The sequence below is a fragment of the Ictalurus furcatus genome, chromosome 7, assembly GCF_023375685.1.
Source record: "Ictalurus furcatus strain D&B chromosome 7, Billie_1.0, whole genome shotgun sequence".
NCBI lineage: Eukaryota > Metazoa > Chordata > Actinopteri > Siluriformes > Ictaluridae > Ictalurus > Ictalurus furcatus.
The window spans coordinates 29,530,274-29,548,422 of record NC_071261.1 but is presented as its reverse complement, the minus strand read 5'-3'; the positions used below and the strand labels follow the sequence as shown (position 1 = coordinate 29,548,422).

Genomic DNA, 18,149 nt, shown 5'->3' with positions numbered 1-18,149 from the left:
CGTGGGATTTTGGAGCTCAAGTTGCGACTCCTCCTTCCGCAATGGAAAACCAAAAGGACAAAACACACACATACACACACACACACACACACACAAATAATAGTAATAATTCTTCTCTGACTCCGAGGAGCCAGAATGGTTTACTAAAATCTGAGAGCAGCATATAAAGAGCTGCTTGAAGTAATTACTAAGGCTGGATGAGCTTTTTTCTCCCTGGTGAAAGTAAATCCCTCACACTGCAGAAAACTCCCCTTTCTTCCAGAAAGAGCATAACAAAATATCAGGCTTCTGGGGGAAAACCATGCATAAGCCGTATTTTTAACCCCACGATGGCTATTTAGCTATACTGAAGGTGGAGGAGTCACTTGCGAGCTACCTCTCTCCATCGATGGCAGATAATTTGGGGGGGGGGGGGCGGCTTTGCCATCCAAGCCACCGTGTAAGGCCACTGTGGCACTGGTGGGCAAGGCCTGTCTTGCTTGTGGGTCACTGCAGACAGTGACAGTGTTGCAGGCCTATCGAGCAGACCTGCTGAGTGAGGTTGACATATGGCTGCATTCAGCCAGTTCCTTCCCTGTTGTCTCAAGGTCACTTGGGCATCCACGAGTGGAGCCCGGGCCAGCACTAGTGCGAGGGAGACACAGAAGGCGAGTATGGCAGCCTGCCAACCCCCGCAGACAGCCAGGGGAACCGAGCGGCCCCAGTCGCGGTCTGCTACTAGGCCTGATCTGAGAATGGTCATAAAGGCCAAGCAGACAAAGAAGAGTGGTCCTGAGGGGCCGTGGAGGGATGTATCAGGAGATATGAGGTTGTTAGGTCAGTTAGCCCCCAGTGCTATTGTAGGGCCTCCCCTAGCCAAGGCTGTCCCAAGTTTTCAGTGTTCTCTGGTCAGCGAGCTGTCACAGGTCAACAAAAATCTGATGCTTTCCCTCCAATAGAATGCAGAATAGTTAATGACACTAAAAGACCATTTGGCAGTGTGGTAACTACTGCCAAATGTGTCTCCATGGGTTCTGTCTACCGTAGAAAGGGTTACCGGGTCCAGTTTATAGCTCGACTCCCCCGGTTCAGAGGTGTGCTCACCACAGTAGTCAGCACAGACCAGAGCCCGATGTTAGCACAGGAAGTAAGATCCTTCTTGGGCAAGGAGGCCATAGAACATGTACCCCGTTCCCTGAGGGAGGGAGGTTTTTACAGGTGTTATTTCCTGGTCCGCAAAAAATAGAGGTGTACGCGGCCAATTTTAGATCTGCGTCATCTGAACCGTACTCTTCGGACATACAGGTTCAAAATGCTGACGCTCAAACTTATCATGCCACAGATTCAGTTCGAGGACTGGTTTGTGATGATAGATCAAAAAGGTGAATATTTCCACACAGAAATATTGCTAGCTTTATCCCCTCGCACCTTCACAAAGTGCATGGATGTCACTCTGGCTCCATTGTGACTCCAGGGCATCCATGTACTAAACTATCTGGATGGCTGGTTAATTCTAGCACAATCGAGGGAACTGGCGGTTCAACTTCGAGATGTTGTTCTCGCCTACATGAAGAGCTTGGGGCTCAGGTTGAACCTTAGAAAAGTATGCTTTCCCCAGTGCAGTGGACAACTTTTCTAGGGTTCTAGGGTTTTCTAAGGATTCTACTACGATGAGGGCATTTCTATCCCCAACATGCATAGGGTCAATACTATCAACACTGAGCAAGATAAAGTTGGATGTTGGGAGACTATTGGAGCTTATGGGCCTATTGCACAGGAGACCGTTCAGTTGTGGCTGAGAAGTTGAAGGTTTCGTCCAAGGACTTCTGAGAGTAATCAGTGTCACGCGGTGATGCCTACGTGCTCTGAGAATTCGAGTGTCCATGGTTTCTAGCCTTGGGTTACACTCTAGGGGTGTCTCCTTAGTGCAAGAGGGAAATGACAGACCCCTCCCTCACGGGCTGGAGCACGGTCTTAGGCAGTTCAATTTTCAATTCAATTCAATTTTATTTTTATAGCGCTTTTTACAATAGACATTGTCTCAAAGCAGCTTTACAGAAATATCAACACGGTATACAGATATTAAACAGCTGTCCAGCTCACGGTCTCTGGTGCGGCCCTCATCTGGAGCCGCATATAAATTGCCTAGAAATGTGGGCCATATTTCTAGCACTGAAATTCCTTCTTCCTCAATTGAAAGGTCACCATGTGTTTACAGACAACACACCGGTGGTCTCATATATTGACCACCAGGGAGGATTATGTCTGTGCCCCCTGTTCAGGCAGGTGTAACTAATTCTTCTCTGGGCAGAAGGAAAGTCAGTGAGTGCAGTCAGTGAGTGCAGTGTACATTCTGGGAATATGGGGGAAGACATCCTGTTGAGGCAGGGGCTGAGGCCCAGGAATTGGTGGCTCCATCCACAAGTGGTGGAGTCCATATGGCGAGGTTTGGCCAAGCGGGACTGCATGTGTTTGCCTAGGAGGAGACAACACATGGCACGCTGTGGTACGCCCTCAATCCTCCCACACAACTAGGGCTGGACACTATGGTTCTCAGAGATAATATCCCTGCTAGATGGCACTCCTTGTGAGATTCCCATCTGCAGGGATCCACTGTAGAGCCAGTGAACTGTTCAATAGCTGCAGTCCTGGAGTTCTTACAAGAACGTTTCTCAAGTTAAACACTAGAGCACCATCCACAAGGAAATTGTATGCACTCAAGTGGCCCTTCTGTGGTCCTGGAAGGTCTGTCAGGGACCCCATTTGAGCCCTTAGAGTCAGCCTCTGAGAAGCTTCTGACTCTAAAGGCAGCTTTTCTGCTGGCTCTGATATCTCTCAAGCAAGTAGGAGATCTACAAGCTCTCTCTGTAGCCCCTTCCTGCTTTGACTTTGCCCCTGGATTAGTCAAGGCCTTCCTGTATCCTAGGCCAGATTATATTCCTAAAGTGCCTACATCGGCTGCCCACCCTGTGGTGTTGCAGGCTATCTGCCCGCCTCCATTCCCTACACCAGAACAAGAGAGAATGCACCTGCTGTGTCCAGTAAGGGCTCTCTGTACTTACGTCCACCTCTCCGGCCAGTGGTGTAAGTCAGAGCAGCTGCTGGTCTGCTTTGGCGGCAAAAGTAGAGGTGATGCTGTGTCAAAGCAGCGCATCTCTAATTGGATAGTGGAAGCACTCTCTATTGCTTATGAGGCACGCGGTCTTGCTACGCCTCTGGGCATAATGGTTCATTCCACTAGGGGGTCGCCTCCACAAAGGCTGTGTCCAAAGGGGTATCCTTACAGGATGTGTGTGCTGCTGCAGGGTGGTCTACGCCACAAACATTCATTTATTATTACAGCCTGGATATTCATTCCACAACTGGGCACGAGTGTCTTGCAGTGACCCTCGGGCTTGGGTGTTTTTGAACAGGCCGTACCCTCGGTATGACGGAGTGGGTATTCTCGATCCCATAGTGTTATGCTAAATGCAACGTCGAAGTTCCCTTTGAAAGGGAACGTCTGGGTTATGCATGTAACCCTGTTCCCTGAGAAGAGAACGAGACATTGAGTAGCTTTGTCATACCAGGGCAGGCCTGTGAATTGTGTCTTCACTTCAGATAATAGAGGCTGATGGCGCGGTTCACAGGTGCCATATTTATATCACGCGACGTGTTTAATTGCCACGTCACCTGATCATGGCAGGCCTATAAATAGGCATGATTTTACATAAGCTTCAGATGCTGGTCGCGCGAGAGAGGCGCTTCCCATACTGTTATGTAAAATGCAACGTCTCGTTCCCTTCTCAGGGAACAGGGTTACATGTGTAACCCAGACGTTTTCCCAGCTCTGTCTGGTGGGGTACACTGTAAACCTGGATAAGTTGATTGTACTTAAAAATTTGAGGAAAGTGGTTGCCTTTAAAAAAAAATTAAGTAATGTTTACTTGATAACTTAAGTGAACTTAACTTAATTAACCACTATCAACCAGTATAACAATTGGGAGGCCGGTTTTACTGTTAGCTGATTTTTCAAAGATTGAATTTGGGGTGCCAGCTTACCTCCCAGGTTGAGCATTACCTGCTGAATAAAGTGGATAGGATAAGGATAGTTCAAGTACAGGGCATAAATCAGTCCGAAAAGAACGCAGAAGGCATGAGGCACGTCGGCCAGTTCCTCCATCACCAAACTCCCTTCCAAGACGATGCTCACTTTGCATGGGTTTAGCTGAGGACTTTTATAGAATATAAAGTGTAATCAATGTGTGTAACTACAAAGCTGACTAATGTTTCAATGTTACAAAGTTTACTAATGTTTGGATATGTTAATCAGGTATAATCTGGTATGTATACACAACAGTTAAGAATGACTTGTGGGAAGCATTATCTAAATTCATAAGTACACTTGTTGATCAAGTTATATGCTAAGTGTGTATTGAGCTAGAAGAATTCTGTCTTACTAAACAGTAGGCCTAATTGTTTTCTGTGTCAGTCCGTACCTCTCTGCACAGCAGGCCTAATCTAAAACTATAAAACACTTTCTAACAAGTGGTATTCTAAGTGTGTACATGAAGTGCTTTGTGTTAGTCTAAAGCAGCTGCACTCTATGGCAGTAAATTAAGAACCTTGTGTTAGTCTAAAGCAGCTTCACTTTGTGGCAATAAAAAAAAAAGCAATTAGGCACATACCAGAACTGAGTTCCCAAACAAAGCCCCCTTGGCTTGCAAATCGGTGTCAAAAGAAGAGATAAGAATTCCAGGAGGAAAAGTACCAAGATGAGACTATAGTGTGAATTATGTGACAAAGTAAAAAAAACCCAGGTCTGGTAAAACTTTTAAAGAAAATAAAACTGACTACGCATGCACCACAAATATAAGGTATCATATGGACATAAATAATGAGTTAAGGCAATGGAGACTGGTTTGTTTCTAGAACGAAAAGGTGAATGCCCTGCCTAGGGATAATTTTACTGCTTCAAGAGAGGTATATAAAGACGTTTGTGTATGTACAATTCGGACCCTCTACAGAATGTCTCACTTTATTGTTTCAATAAAGTTTATCTACTAACCCTCTGTCTCTGAAGTTTTTTGACTTAGGCTGGAAATGTTGATTTCCACTACACTATTCACTGGATGTTTTTTGTATTTCTTACCAGGCAATCCATCTGGCCATTCTCTTCTGACCTCTCTCACATAATTGCTGCTCACTGTTGTTTGTTTTTCACACCATTCTGTGTAAACTCTAGAGCAGTGCTCGCCAACTCTTCGTTGAGAGATACCGTCTTGCAGGTTTGATCTCCAACCAAAATCTAACACACCTGTTTTAGTTGATCAAGAACTTCTTAGGCACTTCTTGATTAGATGGTCATGTGGGCATGATTATGGTCGGAGCTAAAGTCTTCAGGGAGGTAGATCTCCAAGAACAGGGTTGGTGAGTACGGCTATAGAGACTGTTGTGCATAAAAACTCCCAGGAGATTAGGAGGTTCTGAAATACTCAAACCAGCCTGTTTATTTTATTTATTTATCTGATCACTGATGTAAACTTTACCTAATGCTCAAGACCTGTAAGTGTAGGAATTTAAACAACTGCACTACTGTCACATGATTGGCTAATTGAATGAATGTACATGTGTACAGGAAAAACTATATTACGGATCGTATAGGACTTGTAGGGGAATTTACAGTTTAAGACCCAAGGACCAGATATGATGAATGAAGACCAGGAGTCAAGAGATGCAATCAATTGAAGAACATTTTATTGAAAAATGGTTTGCAGTTTCATCAAGCAGAAGTCAGCTTCACACTCAGCCAGGAGTTCGTAGGCCGCTCTGCGTACACACTCTTTACATCAACAATTATACTTTCACACAATCACTAAGCTAGTCATTACGTCAAGTCGAATGATTCTGATTGGTTGAAGCATAGATACATTTAGAAAGTTTCCACATATGGCTGTGCGTCAGAAGAATATCTTCATCGATTATCTGGATGTCGGTCACACCCTGACGTTTAGGCACACTGTGAACCACTGAGGTCATCAATCTGACACCTCTCACCACAACTCCATCTTCTCGCAGCTTTCTGGAGAAGAGGAAGGGCTTCAGCCAGTGCTCACTCTCTCATAGAGGAGCACATAGGCGCTGGTCGACCTCCTCTCTAACACGTCCATCTCGCTGGTCAGCCTGACCAGATGGTCGTCATAAATCTTCCACTGGTGAGAATTGTGACTGGAACAGTCACTCGTATAATGTCCTGGTAAAGAGACATGCACAGCAATATTACATATCTATCACTACAAAATGTTTTCACTGTAAAATATAAAAATATATATGTACGGCTATAAAATGTGTTTTCCTAATTCATTTATAAACACATATGCAGGCTGCATTTATAAGTGTGTGTATTTTATATCTTACCAAAGCATGCTGTCCTTCCAATGTGGTTGAGGACACTGATCAGTCGATACATAGAGGTTGATCCACCCTAAAACGACACACATCACAATACAGATCACATACAGACACAAAACTCGAGTGTACACAATACAGAGTGCTCAATCCTCCTTCCTAACTCTTTCCTATCTTTCTCACTTCATCTTTCATTGTGTCTCTCTGTCTCTCTCTCACCAGTTCATTTCTGTCTGTCTTTCTGGCCTCAGCTCTGCTGTTCTCTACATGAAAAAGGAAGGCACAAAAGAAAGATTAGCTCTTCTTTAATTAATCTGGATATGATTTATCCTGGCTGTAAACAGTACAGGACTTTCTTGGACTATCGTGGTTTAGAGACTTGGACTGTTTACTTGCATGTGACATACCTATTCTGGGTGTGTCTGACTGAGGAAAGCAGTTTATCTGCAGCTCAGGTGTGATGTCCACTGGCGTCTCCACCTTTTGCACTGTGTAATGTTTCGTCATCCTGAACCTGTTCAACTGCAGAATCAGAAACCTGGAGAGAAAAGAATTAAGTAATGTTAGAGCTGAAGATCTGCAGTCACTGGTGGCACTCTTACAGCACTTGTAGTCGATGCACGACTGACTGATCTGTTTCTTGCAGTGTAGCAGCCTTACCTGGGCAGATTGTGGAACGTCCACCTGGAGCTGGCAGAGTCTCCTCCACACACCTCGCACTTGCTCTCTAACAATGTCCGCTTCTACAAGATACATGTTATTCATACACAGAGGAGTCAGTGATGATATGGGGTGACAGATATAAAAAAGAAAGAGAAGGAGGCAGAGAGTTGCTCACATGAACTACGTCAGAGAGGCACTGGTCCACTGAGTCGTGCTTCAGGGGCACAGAGACATGATTAAACACTTCCACGTTGTTGTTCTGTTGGGATCCACAGCTGCAACACACAACATGCATCTCAACATCTACTCATCACCTGCATCATGTACAAACTCCAAACTCTTTACGTTACATGTCATACCTGGAGCAGGTTATAATGTTCCTCATCTTGAACTTGAAATTGGACGTGACTGGACATCTAGGGTTCACATCTTCTTGCCAACCCAGTTTTCGCCCAGACTCCTCCATTTGGGTCAGACAGTAGCAGAGGAATTCATGGGCATCCTACACACACACACACACACACACACACACAAAACACAGAGCAGTAAACATTAAATCATATGCAAAACTAAATCAAATCATATTTCTACATGTTCACGTGTGTGTTTGTGTGTGTGTGTGTGTGTGTGTGTGTGTGTGTGTGTGTGGGTGTATGTGTGTGTGTGTGTGTGTGTGAGCTCACATTCTGGATGTCGATGGTGAATTCTGGGTTGTAGTGTGCAGCTGATTTCATCAGGGACAGGAGGAGCAAACCCTTCTTGCGGTCACCTTGAACTTCAGAGCTGTTTCTCAACCTCCATAACTCCACAAAACATCTGCAAATGGTCCAGGGAAAACCTCCTATAACTCATATACATAAACTCAGCTCTTGTCTCACATTTTCTTCTACCAAAATCAACTTTTTTTTCTGCCTGCTGAGATAATTGCTATTTCCACCTTGCAGGGATAATACGTCTTAGAGTTTAATAATGTCAATAAGTTTTAGCGTTTAAAACGTGTCCAGAGTGCAGCTGCGCAGCTTTTTACCATCACCTGAGACTATTTTACACGGTCCAAATCTCCACTCTAAAATCTGTACTGTTTCTGCATCAAAGAACAAAAAGGATCAAAATCCCATGTCTCTTTAATAAAGGCCTGAATACTCTCACTTCCTGCTACCTTTATGATCTCACACTCTTAGGTCATTTTCACACTTGTGAACACTAACACCAGGTGTCGTATTCTGTACATTTTACTGCTGGTTCCTCATACGTTTTATTATCGATTTTGTCAATTAGTCACTGCAGCCATTGACTCGAGTACTTGGACTAAGTGTGAAAACGCCATTAGATTCCTGTCTACTGTCTGATGCACAATGTATAACAGTTGTACTCATGAGTGAGTCTCTTCTGTTGTATTGTAGCACCTCAACTCTGGATCACAATCACTCCATCTATAAAACTTATCTTATGATCTAGCTGCTTTCTCAAGCCTTCATTCGATCCTTTTACCCTTTGATTATTTCTTGTTCATTCATGTTCATTATCCTACATTTGTCTCCTAATGTAGTCCCTTTGCTAGTTAACATTTCTAATGTCTTAGTACTTGAGGAATGAGTCCTCCAGTGTGTGTGTAGAATTGTCCAGCAGGTCGGAGAGCTCTCTGCAGAAACTCTCGGCAGTGAACAGACACTGCAGACTTGCGTTAATGTAGCAGTTGCTTCCGAAATTAGGCAACCTGCAACAGATACACATTCAGAGTCACAACAGCACACTAGGGCAGTGTAAACATATGAACACATAGTACAGCACTACTGCTAATGTTCACTCTTTCTGTATAAATGTATAGGCTCATTAATATTCTAATGCATTCCAATACCAAATATAAGTAAGCATAAAATCTTTAAACTAATTACGATCAGAATATTATTTTAAAATGAGAAACAAACACATATCGATGGGTCATACCCTCCAGGGAGCAGTTTTGAGTCAAAGTCTGTGTCAGAGAACAGAGTATAAATTGAAGTCATGATGTTTATGGTTCCCCCAGAGGCAGTTGGATTCGGACTCTTTGTGCTTCCCTCAGGCATCATCTCATTGGAACTGAAACAGAGAGGCATTGAGTTTATAGTGGACCATTGGTGTCTGTGTGTTTTTAGGTCTGAATATTAAGGAGTAAATTTGTACTTTCCGCTGTATATAAGAACATAAATAATGTTAATTTGGTCCATTTTACTGGTTTGTCTCTCACCTGAATACACATGGATATGGCACACATTTACTGAATTCCATGTATTTTGTCCCTGGGAGGTTTGAGGTTGGACTCTTACTGACCGGCTTTGTTTGATCTGTTTTCATATTAAGCCTATTCAAGGCCATCTCCTTCCCTGCTGCAGTCTCCTTTTCTTGCCCATACAGTGTTGTCTGGATCCTTTCCACCATCATTGACATGATCCTCAATGAGTTTTGTAAATTTATATTCGCTTCGTTCACTTTGGCCTCTATACATTTTGTCCAAGTGAGTTTTGAGGTCGGCTTCACACTGACCTGCTTCCTTTCTGCACTTTTCTCATTGCAGTTAGGCGAGGTCTTATTTGTTTTTGAGGTTTGCCCCGGGGTGGACCCCGGTAACAGTTTCACAGAGACAGTTTGCAGGGTCTCTGTTGGAGCTTCCGAGCTGCTGAGGAATAAACAGATGCTGTTTGTCTTCACAGTCTCTATCAGTCAAATTCTACAGTATTAATCACACAGGGCTCTGAGCCTACACAATCTCAGTCTGAATTCATTGCCCATCATACCTGAGGTGTTGTTTGAGTTTGATCTCATTATGGACATGCACATGTCTGTAATGTAGCTTACCTTTCTGTAGGTGTCACAGGTACTGAAAAAGACACCTTCTCATCCTACAGATAATAAAAGAAACACACAGACACAAGATTAATGCTTAGGTTAGAAAACGTCGGGGTTACGCATGTAACCCTGTTCCCTGAGAAGGGAACGAGACGTTGCATTTAGCATAACAGTACGGGAGCGCCTTGCACGCGTGACCGGTATCTGAAGCTTGTGTAAAATCATGCCTCTACTTATAGGCCTGCCATGATCAGGTGATGTGGCAATTAAGCGCGTCACTTGATATATATATGGCACCTGTGAACTACGCCGTCAGCCTCTATTATCTGAAGCGAAGACGCAATTCACAGGCCTGCCCTGGTATGACAGTGCTATGCAATGTCTCGTTCCCTTCTCAGGGAACAGGGTTACATGCATAACCCTGATGTTCCCTTTCAAAGGGAACTTCAGGGTTACATGCATAACCCTGACGTTCCCTTTCAAAGGGAACTTCGACGTTGCACTTAGCATAACAGTATGGGAATGGGAATACCCACTCCGTCATACCGAGGATACGGCCTGTTCAAAAATATCCAAGCCCGAGGGTCACTGCAAGACCCTCGAGCCCGGGGTGGAATGAATATCCAGGCTGTAATAACGAATGAATGTGTGTGGCGTGGACCACCCTGCAGCAGCACACACATCCTGCAAGGATACCCATTTGGAGAAAGCCTTCGAGGAGGTGACCGCCCTAGTGGAATGAGCTCTTATGCCCAGAGGCGTGGCGAGACCACGCGCCTCGTAAGCCATAGAGATTGCTCCCACTATCCAGTTCGAGATGCGCTGCTTTGACACAGCATTATCTTTAGTGTCGCCGCCAAAGCAGACCAGCAGCTGCTCCGACTTACGCCACTGGCCGGAGAGGTGGATGTAAGTACAGAGAGCCCTTACTGGACACAGCAGGTGCATCCTCTCTTGTTCTGGTGTGAGGAACGGAGGAGGGCAGACAGTCTGCAACACCACAGGGTGGGCAGCCGATGTAGGCACCTTAGGAATATAATCCGGCCTAGGATACAGGAAGGCCTTGGCTAATCCAGGAGCAAAGTCAAAGCAGGAAGGGGCAACAGAGAGAGCTTGTAGATCTCCCACTTTCTTGAGAGATGTCAGGGCCAGTAGGAGAACTACCTTTAGAGTCAGAAGCTTCTCACAGGCTGACTCTAAGGGCTCAAATGGGGCCCCTGACAGACCTTCCAAGACCACAGAAAGGTCCCAGGAAGGTATGCGTGGCCTGCAGATGGGCCTCAGCCGTCTGACACCACGCATGAACCTCAAAGTTAGAGGATGTTGCCCCACAGAGGCTCCATCAACAGGGGCGTGGCTGGCCGAAACGGCGGACAAGTAAACCCTGATCGTAGAAGGAGCCCACCCCACTGAGAAACGTTCTTGTAAGAACTCCAGGACTGTGGCTATTGCGCAGTTCACTGTGTCTAGCTGATGTTCCTCACACCACAAGACAAAAAGTTGCCACTTGAGTGCATGCAATTTCCTTGTGGACGGTGCTCTAGCGTTTAACATGGTCTCTACAATCTCAGTTGTGAGACCAGAATCTATGAGCTGGTGCCCCTCAGGGGCCAGACCCACAGGTTCCGTAGTTCTGGCCGAGGGTGATAAATCAGCCCACCGGCTTGAGACAGTAGATCCACTCTAAGGGCTCAGATGGGACACCTGACAGACCTTCCAGGACCAGTAGGAGAACTACCTTTAGAGTCAGAAGCTTCTCACAGGCTGACTCTAAGGGCTCAAATGGGGCCCCTGACAGACCTTCCAAGACCACAGAAAGGTCCCAGGAAGGTATGCGCGGCCTGCAGATGGGCCTCAGCCGCCTGAGACCACACATAAACCTCGAAGTTAGAGATTGTTGCCCCACAGAGGCTCCATCAACAGGGGCGTGGCTGGCCGAAATGGCGGCCACGTAAACCGTGATTGTATAAGGAGCCCACCCCGCTGAGAATGTTCTTGTAAGAACTCCAGGACTGTAGCTATTGCGCAGTTCACTGGGTCTACAGTGGATCCCTACAGATGGGAATCTCCCAAGGAGTGCCATCTCGGAGGGATATTATCTCTGAGAACCATATTCGAGCTGGCCAATAAGGTGCTACTAGCAGCAGACATAGACTGTCTTGGCGAACTCTCGCTAGAACTTGTGGGAGCAGAGTGATTGGGGGAACAGCGTACAGATGTGACCTCGGCCACATGTGTACCATGGCGTCCAGCCATAATTGTGCGGGAGGAGTGAGGGCGAACCACAGCAGGCCATGTGTTGTCTCCTCGGAGGCGAACACATGCCATCCCGCTTGGCCAAACCTCGCCGTATGGACTCCACCACTTGTGGATGGAGCTACCCTGCTCCAGGTGAGGGCCGCACCAGAGACCGTGAAGGAGGTGTCTCTCATTACCGTATTGCGCTAAGGAGACCCATAGAGTGTGACCCAAGGCTAGAAACCGGGGACACTCGAATTCTCAGAGCACGTAGGCATCGCCGCGTGTCACTGATTATTCTCAGAGGTTTCGTCCTTGGACGAAACCCCCAACTTCTCAGCCACCACTGAACGGTCTCCTGTGCAATAGGCCCATAACGCCAATAGTCTCCCAAGATCCAGCTTTATCTTGCTCAGTGTTGATAGGATTGACCCTACGCATGTTGGGGATAGACACGCCCTCGTCGTAGTAGAATCCTTATAACCCCTATAAAAGTTGTCCACTGCATTGGGAAAAGCATACTTTTCTGAGATTCAACCTGAGCCCCAAGCTCTTCATGTGGGTGAGAGCAACATCTTGATGTTGAACCGCCAGTTCCCTGGATCATGCTAGAATTAACAAGTCGTCCAGGTAGTTTGGTACACAGATGCCCTGGAGTCACAGTGGAGCCAGAGTGACATCCATGCACTTTGTGAAGGTGCGAGGGGATAAAGCTAGCGATATTTCTGTGTGGAAATATTCACCTTTTTGATCTATCATCACAAACCAGTCCTCGAACTGAATCTGTGGCACGATAAGTTTGAGCGTCAGCATCTTGAACCTGTATGTCCGAAGAGTACGGTTCAGATGACGCAGATCTAAAATTGGCTGCATACTCCCATCTTTTTTGTGGACCAGGAAATAATGACTGTTAAAAACCTCCCTCCCTTAGAGAACGGGGTACATTTTCTATGGCCCCATTGTCCAAAAGGGAACTTCCCTCCTGCGCTAACGTCGGGCTCTGGTCTGTGTTGACCACTGTGGTGAGCACACCTCTGAACCGGAGGGCTGGGGGTGTCGAGCTATAAACTGGACCTGGTAACCCTTTCTACAGTAGACAGAATCCATGGAGACACATTTGGCAGTAGTTTCCACGCTGCCCGATGGTCTTTTAGTGACGTTAACTATTTCACATTCTATTGGAGTGAAAGCATCAAATTTTCGTTGTCCTGTGACAGCTCGCTGACCAGAGAACACTGAAAACTTGGGGACCGCCTTGGCTAGGGGAGGCCCTACAGTAGCACCTGCCCTAACCTCATGTCCCCTGATACATTCCTCCACGGCCCCTCAGGACCGCTCTTCTTTGCCTGCTTGGCCTTTATGACCATTCTCAGATCAGGCCTAGTAGCAGACTGCGACTGGGGCCGCCGGTTCCCCCGGCTGTCTGCGGGGGTTGGCAGGCTGCCATACTCGCCTTCTGTGTCTCCCTCGCACTAATGCTGGCCCAGGCTCCACTTGTGGATTCCCGGGTGAGCTCGAGACAACAGGGAAGGAACTGGCTTTTTTGAATGCCGCCATATGTCGAGCTCACTCAGCAGGTCTGCTTGGTAGGCCTGCAACACTGTCATTGTCTGCAGTGACCCACAAGCAAGACTACTACTGCATAGGCTTGCCCACCAATGCCACGGTGGCCTTATGCGGTGGTTTGGATGCAAAGCCGGCCCCCCAATTACCTGCCGTCGATGGAGAGAGGTAGCTCGCAAGTGCCTCCTCCACCTTCAGCATAGCTAAATGGCCATGCCGTTCATTCCCCACAATGGCTGATTAATCCAACATCGTGGGGTTATAAATACGGCTTATGCATGGTTTTCCCCTAAAAGCCTGATATTTTGTCACTTCTGGAAGTAAGGGGAGTTTTCTGCAGTGTGAGGGATTTACTTTCACTGAGGAGAAAAAGGCTCATCCAGCCTTAGTAATCACTTCAAGCAGCTCTTTATATGCTGTTCTCAGTTTTTAGCACATTCTTCTGGCTCCTCGGAGTCACAGAGAAATTATTACTGTTATTTTTGTGTGTGTGGTTGTTTTTTTTCTTCCCCTTTTGGCTTTCCATAGCTGAAGGAGGAGTCGCGACACGAGCTCCAAAATCCAGCGGAGAGCCGAACCCGGAAGACAGATTAAGAGATAGAGCAGCGCTCGTCTCCGGCTCCTCTTCCGGATCCATAAGAGATCCCCCGAAACTGAGCCAGCTAGCTACCTCGGCAGCAGCCGGCCCAGATCCGCGTGGCTCTGAATCCCCCTCTCGCTTCGGCTTCCGAGAAGAGCGCGAGTCATGAGTCGAGCTGCTTAATGTAGGCATTACTGTGCGCAGCCTCTAGAGGCCGCCATCGCATGCTACACCCCTGAACACTTCACCCAGAAAGTGTGCGCTATTCCCCGTGATGAAACGGGAGCAAGCCGTAACACACTTCCTGAATTCTTTCTCGCTCATTACTTACCTCTCTTTTCTTTTCTTTTCCTCTAAAAAAAGGGATAGAAAAGTTCAGAGGTTTTGAAAAAATATCGAGTAGAAATGAAGCGGCTTTTGTCACACAAACAACAGCCAGGTAGTCTCGCTGAAGATGATAAGGCTGGCGGCGTGGCTCACATGTGCCATATATATATATATCATGCGACGCGCTTAATTGCCACGTCACCTGATCATGGCAGGCCTATAAGTAGAGGCATGATTTTACACAAGCTTCAGATACCGGTCACGCGCGCACGGCGTTCCCATACTGTTATGCTAAATGCAACGTCGAAGTTCCCTTTGAAAGGGAATGTGTTTTTGAGATCCTGAGATATTTCACTTTCAATAACGAACACTAGATGTGATGTGTGAAAGTGTCTGGATGAAAGAATTTCTTACCTTCCACCCAAAATGCTGCATTTTGAATTCTCACTGAACTTCTTCACAATAAGAAAAGGCTTGTTCTCTCAACGCGCTCGGAGTGAAATCATGTCTCTTTGCTCCTGTTTCCTTTACCTGCGCTGAGATCAGAATTCTGATGAGAAGTTCGATAGAACTTTAGAATATATAGAATAGAGCTGGTGTGACGTCACAGGAACGGTGGCGCTCAGTGACTGTAGCGCGAGCCAATTGTAAGCGCGACGCAGTATGGGGCTAGATCAGTCTCATTAATAATTCACGCAATAAATAAATAAATAAATAAATACATGACGCACACATGCGTAGCCAATTTCACATGCACGAGACCTAATTCACGTGCACGAAAAAAAAGTATATTCACAAAAAGCAATTCACGTGCGCAAAATAGAATGATATATCAGTAAAAATACATTTCACAAACGCAAAACACAATTCATAGATGTGCACAGAAAGTTTGCAAATCGTCATTCGCGCGCTAATCGCCTTGGATGTGTGTGTGTGTGTGTGTGTGTTTGAGACTTTCCTGACAGCGCTCTTTCCTCCCACGTGCGTCTGTAGTACTCTGTAGCCAATCAGATGCGAGCTTTCCATTCAACCATCATAAGCCAGTACTGAGAGTGCAGGACTCAAGGAGCACGGCTTCGAGCAGCATGAATTCATTAGAAAGGAAATGAAGCCTTTACAGGTCGGGATGCACGTGCACGTGACGTAAAATGTTTTTGGACTGTAGTTCATTGTGATTGAAAACACATCATGAGGACAGTGTTGATAATGAAGCATTCTTTTAGCATAAAAAACTGCATTATGTTGAAAACTTGTGAGAGTAATACCTGTTGGTATACAGTATACATACCACATGCACGTGTTAAAAATGATATAAAGTACACCAATGTTGAAATCATGTTTAATAATACCTGTTGGTATAAATACTCTGGTGTGTGTTTTAAAATAAAGAACTGTTATTTTCTACTAATAACGTGAATAATCATTGTACAGTGGGTAAATATGCAGAATGAAAGCTCCACACATACAGAATAAGCAGGGTGTACAACAAGGCAAGAAAGAGTCAGTGGAATTTGGCACGGATTAACTTCATCTCTCAACAAACTGGACAGTGTTAAGATAGAGGTCCACTCCAAAAGACTCAGAATGTTGCACTGGGTGGATGGTTTCTTTAAGTTCTGCTATTTCATCGTCTGTTAATGAAATATCAAGCACAGGAACATGCAGCACAAGGTTTGGGTCCTCAGAGTATGCGCTGTACTCCTGTTCAGTGTTTGGTAGGGTCACGTTCTGAATAAATAAATAAATAAATAAAATTCGTAGATAATTTTACTTTTGTTCAATTTATTTTACTTGGTTTTACTTATTTAAGTGTTGCCTTAATTCTATGTGAATGCCAAATTTACCTCTGGATCCATAACTGGATTTTGGAACTGGTCCACTTTCCACAACTGACTGGGTGTCAGATTGTGTTTTGTCCTATCGGATGGTTGTCCCACCCCTCACAAAAGACATCCAGCCTGGATGCGTGGCAGGAAGACATAATGACAGCTGAATAAATGCAAGCAGTTGCTAACATCCAGCAGGTGACTGTCCTCCAGTGTGTGCAGAAGGTTGTAGTACACACTTGTCACCCTACGAATAAATCACACCAGGTACACTCTATTCTGTATATATATATATATATATATATATATATATATATATATATATATATATATATATATATATAAAAGACATTAATATATAGCCTTGTAGAAGGAAGTAAATGATGAGCTAAGGATGCATGAAAGTCAAGAGAATTCATGTGTTGGGTAATAATATTAATGTTAATTTTGCAGTGGAATGCAAGAAGTTTATTGGCTAACGCACAAGACTTTAAGTAATTTGTTGCTAGTAGGAGAGAAAAACCAGCTCATATGTGTACAAGAGACTTGGTTAGAAACGTGGTTATTTTGTTTTATATGATTATGTGGCAGTAAGACATGATAGAGGAGAGAGGGGAGGAGGGTGTGCTACATTTATAAAACAGGGTGCATCATACCAAGTTTTACGCCTAGGGCCAAATGGCTAGAAGCCGAGGGGGAAAAAAACCTCTACATACTTTTTCAATTTGGGGGAAAAAAAAAAAAAAAAAAAACGAGGTGAACTTAGAAAAATTTCCTCTGTATATTGATGACACTGTTGTATCAGATAACAAAATCATTTCAAAATTTGTTTCGGAATTTCATCAAAAATTATATACATCATCCTTTAACCCTGATTTGAGTGATCTGTTGGTTTTTTTTGTTTGTTTGTTTGTTTTGGTTTTTTATTATTTTTTTTTTTTTAGCAAGATACAACCCTTCACTCCGTGTATAAGTATAAATAACAAAAATGTTGCATACATTAAAACGAGTAATGCATGTTTGGGGTAATGTAGCTTCTTTATTTTGCTCTTTATGTTCTGTAATTAATTACAAGACATATTAATCATTAGAGAACAGAATACACGCTGCGACAGTGCAGCTCAACACCCCGAGCAGTGATGTTCTAGCTCTGTGCGTTCGCGGGTGTTTTCCCCTGCCACTGCTCATCAGCGCCCTCTATTGGTATAAGTACCAAGTATTCTTTCTGTCTCTCATCACGACTAATATTTCAACGGTAATTTTTCAATAATTATAACAACAAAAATTACAGAGCTCCAGTCTTACTGATTACTGTCAATACCAATAAACAAAATAATATGGGGGGTCTTCTTATTAACAGTTTCCCTGGGGTGTCTTCTTATTAACAGTTTCATCACAAAAACCTTTTTGTTTCTTGTTGGAAAGTACAATTGGAAAATACTATAAATTGATAGATCTGCAAGTTCCAAAGTTTGAGTATAAACACAGCGAAGCTGTATTAGATGAGTTTTCCTGTTCGATGTGATGATGTTTAATGTCCCAGAATAGAGTGTACCTGGTGTGATTTATTCGTAGGGTGACAAGTGTGTACTACAACCTTCTGCACACACTGGAGGACAGTCACCTGCTGGATGTTAGCAACTGCTTGCATTTATTCAGCTGTCATTATGTCTTCCTGCCACGCATCCAGGCTGGATGTCTTTTGTGAGGGGTGGGACAACCATCCGATAGGACAAAACACAATCTGACACCCAGTC

The 18,149-nt window shown here is 44.9% G+C and overlaps 1 protein-coding gene across 3 annotated transcripts; it reads right to left on the bottom strand.

Moving 5' to 3' along the window:
* Window positions 1-5,626: 5,626 nt before the first annotated feature.
* On the bottom strand, window positions 5,627-15,111 carry LOC128610401 (ubiquitin carboxyl-terminal hydrolase 37-like). Of its 3 annotated transcripts, none has more exons than XM_053629700.1 (13): window positions 14,981-15,111; window positions 9,868-9,911; window positions 9,260-9,685; window positions 8,977-9,111; window positions 8,615-8,746; window positions 7,713-7,845; window positions 7,389-7,531; window positions 7,205-7,304; window positions 7,027-7,109; window positions 6,774-6,904; window positions 6,550-6,629; window positions 6,376-6,442; window positions 5,627-6,211 (listed from the first exon to the last, which is right to left on the bottom strand). In XM_053629700.1, exons 1-13 carry the CDS (start codon window positions 14,999-15,001, stop codon window positions 6,060-6,062), a joined length of 1,647 nt encoding a protein of 548 aa, XP_053485675.1. In that variant the 5' UTR covers window positions 15,002-15,111; the 3' UTR covers window positions 5,627-6,059. The 3 variants fall into 3 exon arrangements, with proteins under 3 accessions (XP_053485675.1, XP_053485674.1, XP_053485676.1); XM_053629699.1 differs by having other exon boundaries at window positions 5,628-6,211; window positions 9,260-9,688; XM_053629701.1 differs by having other exon boundaries at window positions 5,631-6,211; window positions 6,586-6,629; window positions 9,260-9,688.
* Between the last annotated feature and the right edge of the window lie 3,038 nt (window positions 15,112-18,149).